Source organism: Glycine max, chromosome 12, assembly GCF_000004515.6.
Source record: "Glycine max cultivar Williams 82 chromosome 12, Glycine_max_v4.0, whole genome shotgun sequence".
Lineage (NCBI taxonomy): Eukaryota > Viridiplantae > Streptophyta > Magnoliopsida > Fabales > Fabaceae > Glycine > Glycine max.
In genome coordinates this window covers 25,799,992-25,808,715 of record NC_038248.2, presented here as the reverse complement: position 1 = coordinate 25,808,715, position 8,724 = coordinate 25,799,992, and the positions used below count along the sequence as shown (strand labels likewise).

General features: G+C 33.8%; 1 protein-coding gene across 1 annotated transcript; it reads left to right on the top strand.

Moving 5' to 3' along the window:
- The first annotated feature begins 2,034 nt into the window (after positions 1-2,034).
- Positions 2,035-7,938, top strand: LOC100796204 (rab3 GTPase-activating protein non-catalytic subunit). Its single transcript, XM_003540010.5, has 8 exons — positions 2,035-2,486; positions 4,439-4,573; positions 4,784-4,978; positions 5,451-5,512; positions 5,651-5,808; positions 6,662-6,810; positions 6,891-7,034; positions 7,564-7,938. Exons 1-8 carry the CDS (start codon positions 2,133-2,135, stop codon positions 7,744-7,746), a joined length of 1,380 nt encoding a protein of 459 aa, XP_003540058.1. The 5' UTR covers positions 2,035-2,132; the 3' UTR covers positions 7,747-7,938.
- Positions 7,939-8,724: the final 786 nt, after the last annotated feature.

Below are 8,724 nucleotides of genomic sequence, written 5' to 3'. Positions count from 1 at the left end.
GACTAACTTTAGTGGTTCTAATAAAAACATATATTGGTACAATTGGAAAAGAAAGAACAATATGTTGAAGTTGATTGGTTTGGACATGAAAGGCTTCTTGCTTGAAGTTGCTTGCCATTTTGTACTTTTGACCTTGATAGGTTAGCTACAGAATCATCAGACGTGTCATTTGTCAGCTGACCTACATTAAATTGTAAAAACTACTTGTTTGTTAGCTGTAGAAGAAGTATTTGTAGGCTAATAACTTGATTAGGATTATTAAGGAAACTGACAAGTCGATTTGCGGAGGCCAAAAGTTAACACAATATGGCAACAAAGATAAGTGCAATTGATAACTCGATTTTAGGATTTTGAATACTTATACTTATTGTTGGTAGTCGTTGCAAAAATTTCAGGAAGATGCAAAGTTAGAATTTTAGCACAATGTTGGTTTTTTCTGCCATCATTCATGATAAGTAATTAGTGAAACAATTGTCGTTGCAATTGAATGAGGCAAAAAAAGAGGGACAATTATGTTGACGATCAAAATGTTTGCTACTGAGGCTAGTTGTTTATCATCGGCTAATGACTAATTTAGCCAACGAATATAGTCGATGGTTGATGACTAATGTGGATCAATATGAATGGATTCTAATTTGGTCCAATGCTAAAGATGGTTTGATCACTAAAATATTTGTTTATGATGGCTAACAATTAAAACATTTCAGGTGCCTAATGATTATTTTTGTCGGCTAACGGCTAATGCAACAAAGTTGAATTAGACCAATTTCAGGAAAGACAAAGTTGGAAGGAATATTTGAACGTGGAATGTAGTTGCAAGCAGTTTTTCCAAGGCCTAGCATGCATGGAGCCATGATTTCCTAAAAAAAAAAATAGGAGATGTGGGTAGCGGGAAGTTAACAACTATTTTTCTACATGAAGAATGAAGCAAACAAAGGTCAAAATGTGGGAAAATCTTTAGGTCAGTTTTTAGGATGATTCCACAGTTGGAAACATATTCCCATAATTGCCAAACATAGGCAGTTATTAGAAAATGCCGATGTCATTAGAATATGATACTTGCAACTGTATAAAAAATATTGTAAATAGGAGAAACTCAAATGTAAACGAGGTCCCCAACTAAATCAATCAAATATATCTTTTCTAGTCATTTACCTTTTATTTATTTTTTATTTATCCCTTTATTTACAACTTCCCTTTATCTCTTTTAGTCATTTACAATTTTTCTTTACAACTTTCAGTCGTTTATAACTTTCTTTTATTGTCATTTCACGTTGAAGTCCTAACATAGAAATTTTAGTTACTAGAAAACTCTTTAGAGTAGATAGGAAATTAATTAAGAAATATAATATTTTCCTTAAGTCAATAACCTAAAAGAAGAATCACTCATTACTAATTAGCCGACACAATGACAAATGAGCCGACAAATTTTAACATACACACACGCGCACACACACACACATATATTTGGATGTGTTGGACGGAGTGAAGTGTGACTTTTTTACCCTTTTAATTATATGGTGAGTTTTTAATAATTATTTTTTAAAAAAAGTTCATGTTTTTTTAAATATAAATTTAAAAATAATTATTATGAAAATGTAGGATAAAATATGTTTTTAGTTACTTAACTATTTAAGTTTTTTTATTTTTAGTCTCTAGATTGGTCTTAGTTTTAAACTACTTTTCATTTGATTTTTTATTCATGTCATCAAGTTTTTCCGTCCAATAATGACGTAATAATTGATTTGTCATGATTTTTTATTTTATTTTGACAATTGGTGCCCGTTAAGTTGTCAAAAATATTTGGTGACTAAAAGTTAAAAGGTCTTATCAGTGGTGTCCTTAACACATTGATTAAAAAATTAAAATAAAATATTTATTATATATATCATAAGACAACATAAGAAGAAAAAAACATAATTTTTTTACTTATCAATAAAAATATTTTTACATTTAAGTTTCGTTACGAACGCTGATAACATTTGTCAAAAGTTAAAATATGAAAAGTTGAGGTACTAAAAAGTAGTTAACCCTTTTGTCTCATCAGAAACGATTCTTTTACACATCGAGGACAGGTACTTTAGCATTTGGTTTCCCTTGTTGAGTGTGAGAGCGGAATCTAAGAAGAAGCGATGGCTCGGCGATCTTACAAGACGGAGTTGGGGTGCATAGCGTGCGAGGAGCTGGGCGAGCTCGGAGCGGGGAAGCCCCACTGGCTGGTGGAGACCCCTCAGCTCCTCTGCGCCATCGACACTCACTCCCTCATCCTCGCCAACCGCTCCACCATCCTCCTCCTCTCCTGGTCCTCCGACTCCTCCGCCGCACCGCCGCCCCTGAAGATTCGACCCGACCTCTCGCCCATCGACGCCGAGTCCATCTCCGCCCTCGAGTGGCTCGCCTTCCGTGATCACCGCGTCATCGTCGCCGGCACCTCCTCCGGCAACGTCCTCTTCTATTCCCTCCGCGGAGAACTGATTCACCGCCAGGTAATCTTATCGCTGCCCCTCCCTCCCTGCCTTCATGCCTTTCTTGTTGGTTAAGACTTTTAGGGAGAATTATGCCTTTCCTTACCCCGTTTTAGATCTGGCATCTTGTTGGATTAAGACTTTTTGGGAAAATTACGATTTGAGATTGTTCGGTTGGATCGATGCGTTTGTTTGGGTGATGGATTATAGGTTTAAAGGTTGAGATTTTGTAGCTTGTTATATGTGTACTTGTAATTTGTACAATCTGATTGATTGAATTTCTAACCAATGGTTATAACTATTCTTTGTCTTTCGAAGTGTCCCCTCGATTTAGAGGGATAAAATCATGGATTTGGCTCATCTGATGTGAAGATATGCTCTTAAATGGATATCAGTTGCAGATTGCGAATAATGGCGAAAACTAATGATCCACTGTATCGTATAAGCGGATAGTGTTAGAGGCAAACAATAGAAGTCGTATAGCAGTTGAAATCAGAGTTTTAAATAGAGCGCTGTAGCAGTGCGGAGCGGCCCCTGCCCCCTACTAGGGCTGCTGTAGCAGAGCAGTTTAGTGTCGTGGCCATAGTGGACCAAATGGCGAGCTGAATAGTGGGTGTAGTGGGTGCTGTGTTGATTCTGAAAAATTTATCTGAACAGAGATATTAGAGCTTGAACAGCTATTTTTAGGATTTTAATTTCCAAAAATGAAATATATAGATGTAATAATAGTGAAAATGATAAATACCACTTGGATTTGGAGGAAGATGACGGTTGATGATTGATAATTCCCATCTAGAAAGCTTGTATCTGACATTTGTTGGTATTTACTGGTATGTGTTTTTTTAAGACATCTATGACTTTTTATTGCTAATTATGAATTATGAATGCCATTAATTTTGAACAATTTTTATCATTTTTTAGAATTTATATGTATATAGTATACATTGTATAGACTATAAAAAATTTAAAAATAGAAGCTATCCTGCTATATGCTATCTCACTATAGTGTTTTTGGAGCCAGCCGCTATGTGTTGCTCTCTGGGATTTAAAACAATTTTTGAAATGTATGATATATATAAATTATATATGTATAAAAAATTAACTTAATTCAAATAAAAGTAAAACACATAAAAATTAGCATAATATTGACTCAAAAGTTCAATTGGCCAAATATGACAAGAGGGTGCATGACACATGCTGCAACCACAACGCTCATAACAACTGCAATAGCAGACAGAGTTGCAATTGCAGATCCAAGGAATTCTGCAACGCAATAGCGCTATAGCAGTTACGTAACAAATCTGGAAGATAATGTGTAATAATAATAATCATTGATTAGAAAATTAATAGTTGAGAAGTGTGATGAAATGAAATACATGTATGACAAACTCTGAAGTTAGTTACAATCTCAATGGTTGATTTTCCAAAATTTAATATGCCAGTTAATTCAGCTAGTAAACTCCTTTGTAGATGATCACAAGGACATTGAATCAATCTTCCTTCACCCCATTCCCCTCCTTTAAGAAGTAAAAAATATTTTAATAGTGCTATTTTGTTTGAAATGAATGTTTTTTTTTTTTTTTTTTTGTATTGTGAAAAATATTATGAATGACTTGTTGACCAATTAGGATAGGAATAGAGGTAAGTGAATTAAGAGAGAAAGTTTTAAGATAGAGAAATGTTGTCCAGATAGAAAGATTTGATACTTTTGTGTTTCAAAAAATCTGTTTTGTACCTTTTAGCATTTTCCAAAATATTTATTGCTCGAAATCAGGGTTTCACAGATCACATTCTACAGGCAAAAGAAAAAATGAAGTTTAAAATATAATTAAATTTTTGGGTGCAGGTTTAAGATTGGAAAATAGGTAAGGACGTAAGGTGTAAAAATCAGATAATTGAAAGTCTACATACATATTTGGCCCTTTTTTTGCATTATGTTAATTATATGTTTTATATCATTTGCTTCTCTGTAGATGATTTATCCAAGTCGAGTTTTAAAGTTAAGAGTTCGTGGAACAAAGAAAGATTTGATTCAAGATACCTCCTCAGAAGAGTTTTGTCTCATTATGTCAGGTGTAATTGCCCATTTTGATGGCTCTGATATTCAGGTAAACAATGCTTTCTGTATCATGGCTATTAGAACTTCACTGAAATATAGTCCAGCAGTGGAAATGTAAAACTTTATTATGTTTTTCTGTTTGGGTCTTCAAATACTTTATTTTATTAACAGTGAAATAGGGTGTCACTGTTACAGACTGAATTTTGGATTGTGGTAGCTGCTTATGAATCTAATTGTAAGCTTTGTTGTTGAAATGCAGAATATGCTGCAGAAATGGTTTGAAGAATCACACTCTCGATTTTGGGATCAAAACCCAAAGAGCCACGATTCAGAGGATTTTGGAAATACTGATGTAAAAATACCTTACCAGTTGTGGAATATTGGCAAGTATGGTACTTGTGCTGAAGCAGCAATTACTGGCATAATGCCACCTCCACTTATGGAACAACAACAGGTAAATTATTCTCTTAAATGATTGTCTGGCATGGTATTGACATTCATTTGAATTTATTTTCATGAAATTCAAACAACAGAAATACAGAAAAGTGATTGGAGCAAATTATCATCAAATCTTTTAGTATCTCTTAGTCTTAATATCATATAAGATTTGTAAGCCATTTTTTTGAGTTTCTTTCTTCTAGTTGTATACCTGTTCAGCTCAGGTGTTAGTAGGCTTTTAAAAATTTATTTTTCTTTTGGAAAAAACTCGCTCATTAGTATCACTTTTTAAAAGTATGACCTTTTCAAAAGTGATGCTAAGTTTGATGATGTCTTTGAATTCTTGTGTGGCTTGTGTTTCTCTGTTTCACTTTGTCTTTCCATGAGTTATTGTGATAATGATTGTGGTTTTGTTTGAACTGTAAATAATGGGAGCTTTCTGAAATTATTTCTGGTATTTGAATTCAGCTGCTTTTATTGTTGGGCAGTCAAGTCAACGTTATTATTGTGCAGTGGCTGTTGGAGAGGATGCTGTAATTTCGGCATACAGGTACTTGGTGGATTATTTGGTATAATTTTATGCCACTTCTTTTATCAATATGTGCTCTGATTTGCTCTATGAAATATTTTTTGTAGTCGTAGTGATATAGTATTATATTGACTGAGTTATTCGTCGATCCTTTGTAAGACTTTCTGAGAACAAAGGCAGGTCTTTAGTGGGAGCTATCTTGTCTAAAGTTGTACCTGCAACGTTTTCCACAATAAGTTCTTTTTCTAAGTTGATATGGCGAAGTGAACAGTCGTCTCCAAAGAAATCAGATCAGAAGCCTCAGCCATTTGCTCGAGGTAAGTATTAACGCCCATTATAGTGCTTCCCTTTTGTAATTATAAGTACACAGGCTCCTGCAGATATTTTTGTGTATAATAGGGATGATGATCAAACCTAGTAAAAGGAAAAGAAAATTATATATTGTCTTGCTAAATAGGACTGTTTTAAACAATAGAAAAGTGGTGCTATGATATTTTAAGTATGGGCTTAATTATGTTTTTAGTCCCTCAAATTCGAAAGTTGTTCATTTTAAGTCCCTCAGCTCAAATAAAACTTTGCATTTTTTAGTATCTCAAATTCTGGTGGAGGGACTAAAAAGAACATTTTTTTTTTTAATTTGAAGGACTAAAAAATGAAAATTTTTATTTGAAGGTCTAAAAACTACAAATTTCTACAAATAGAAACTTAAATGCATGTTAAAGGAAAGTTCTGCAGAATAACCATTCTACATCACCTCTATTTTCCTTTATAAGCGTCTTATCTCCATTTCAGTGGAGTTGATGTACTGTGATACTAAGAAGCTTGTTATAAAAGCCGAAAAAAAATAATGAATACTTAGAAATTTAGGAGCTTGTTAAAGGAAAGTTCTGCAGAATAATCATTTGACAACACACCTGTCTTTTCCTTTTTTGGTATGTTATCATCACTGGTGGAATTGATGTACTGTGATACTGAGAAGCTCATTATAAGTGTTAAAAAATTAATGAATACATAGCCAAATCCCACTGCACATTCTGTTAGAACAGATATAGCTGAACCAACTGGACTCTATCAATGATAAAATGCAGAGCTAATGTCCTTCATTATTGGTGCACCATTTCTAAGTTAAAATCCTATTGTCTGACTTTTTGCCTTCATGGTTCAATGCAGCTTCACCTCTGACATGTTTAAAGGATCACCCTAGGAAAGGTGAGAAGCTTACCTTATCACCGAGTGGTACGTTGGCTGCTATAACAGATTCACTTGGTCGCATATTGCTGCTTGATACTCAAGCACTTGTGGTGGTGCGCTTATGGAAGGTTTGCTTTTGAACTTTTTGACTCCAACCACCTCACTCTTCCCAAAAGATATATCAAAATGAAAATTAGTATTTTTGCAGGGATATAGGGATGCCAGCTGTCTGTTCATGGAGATGTTGGTGAACAAAGATATTGCATCATCAAGTTCTTCTTATTCTGAACCATTGAAGAGTGATTACTGCTTGTGTTTGGCTATTCATGCACCTAGAAAAGGCATTATTGAGGTTAGTTTTTACCTTACATTAATGAGTGAACTATATGTTTTCACCTCTTTTATAGAACTATTGGAAAGCATTTGCTGCAATTGTACAATTAAAAATCTATAATTGCTATAAAAAAAACAGTATATTCTCATGTTTACTGTGAGTGTATCTTAGAATCTTAGAATATGAGTTTAGGCCTAATTCAATCCAAAAGTTAGCTCAAGGGGTGAGGGTTATTCCTCACTTATATACCCCAAAAACTAGCTCAAGGGGTTAAGTTAGGCCTAAGCTAACATTCCAAGAATTTAAGATGATATCAGAGCATATCCAATGTTATTCAAAAGGGTCACCCACCATTGTTATCCATGCACCAAGTCCAAGAAGTGCTGGGCGTGAGGGGGTGTATTGGGAAAAACCCAAGTCCCACATGGGCTAAAATAAAGTCACTTAAGAGTATATAACTGAGGGACAACCCTCACCCCTTGAGCTAGCTTTTGGGGTTTTGTTGGTAGATTCTTGATTTATTTCCTTGATTGATAATATCCTGCAGATCTGGCAAATGAGAACTGGACCACGTCTTAGAACGATTTCATGTGCAAAAGGTAGTAAAATGTTACAACCCAGCTACAGGTTTGGAGCATCAATGTCCTCTCCTTATGTCCCTCTCGAAGTTTTCTTGTTAAATGGGGACTCAGGTCAGATATCAGTCTTAAATAGAACCTTGGATTCTTGATAGGTTTTGTTAATTTTTTCTCTCTCTCTTTGCTAAATCAAAAACAATATTTGTAAAAAGAAAAAGATAGCATATGTTATTAAGCCCGTGTAATGTAAGAGATCATAGAATGGTTGATCCACTATGTGTCTATAGTAGGCAACTTTACCATGCATTTCAATTCAGTAATGATGATTATTTTGTCTTCCGTTAGTGCCGTTGAGTTTAGTGAAAATGATATATTAATAGGTTTAAGATCCACGAGCCTGCATTTCTTAATGAAAACTTCTTTTGGTGAAAATGTAGAAAGGCGATTGATCAATAAAGGACGAGCGAAGCTTTTTTATTTTTAGAATGGGTAATTAACTGATTATTAATTGATATTTTTTTTTTCTTTTCTTCAAGCATCGAATGTATATATTCAATAAGCATTTTAATAAGGAAAAAGCAACTTATTAAGATGCTGCTTGTTAACAGTTTTGTTTCATGACCATTTAAATAGTATAAAAGACCACAGGCCTTTTTTCAAAAGCGTTGACAAAGTAAGTTTTCTAAAACCTGACCAAATATATTTTCAATTGTTTTTTCATTGAAAAGGAAAATAATAAAAATAGCCAAATCAAATGGCACCTTAGTTTTCCTTTATCAAATTGCTGTTTTTACATGTTCTTTGGTATTTTGCCTGATAAAATTGTTACTCTCAACAGTTCTTACATTATACTTTGTAAGACGCAGATGATTTTAATAGAAAAAAGTTATAGTACATAATTGAACAAAGAGGAATGCTAGCTAATTGGAGAGTCAGAGAGAGCCACAAGCAAAATTCGGTAATGATGCTGGAAAGCTTTTGATGATTCAGATCGTCTTTATAGAAAGAATGTGGATGGCAGTATGGGGTAAGATATTTTAAGGATTAATTTTATTTAATTATATACATATAGTTTTTTTTTTTCTCAAACTTAATTGAATTTGATTTAATTTGTGTTTTAATTGTTTGGA

Coding starts and splice junctions, on each gene's coding strand:
- LOC100796204 (XM_003540010.5), top strand. CDS start 2,133: ATGGCTCGGCGATCTTACAAGACGGAGTTGGGGTGCATAGCGTGCGAG. Junction 5,513..5,650: donor GCTGTAATTTCGGCATACAG/GTACTTGGTGGA, acceptor ATCCTTTGTAAG/ACTTTCTGAGAACAAAGGCA. Junction 6,811..6,890: donor TGGTGGTGCGCTTATGGAAG/GTTTGCTTTTGA, acceptor GTATTTTTGCAG/GGATATAGGGATGCCAGCTG.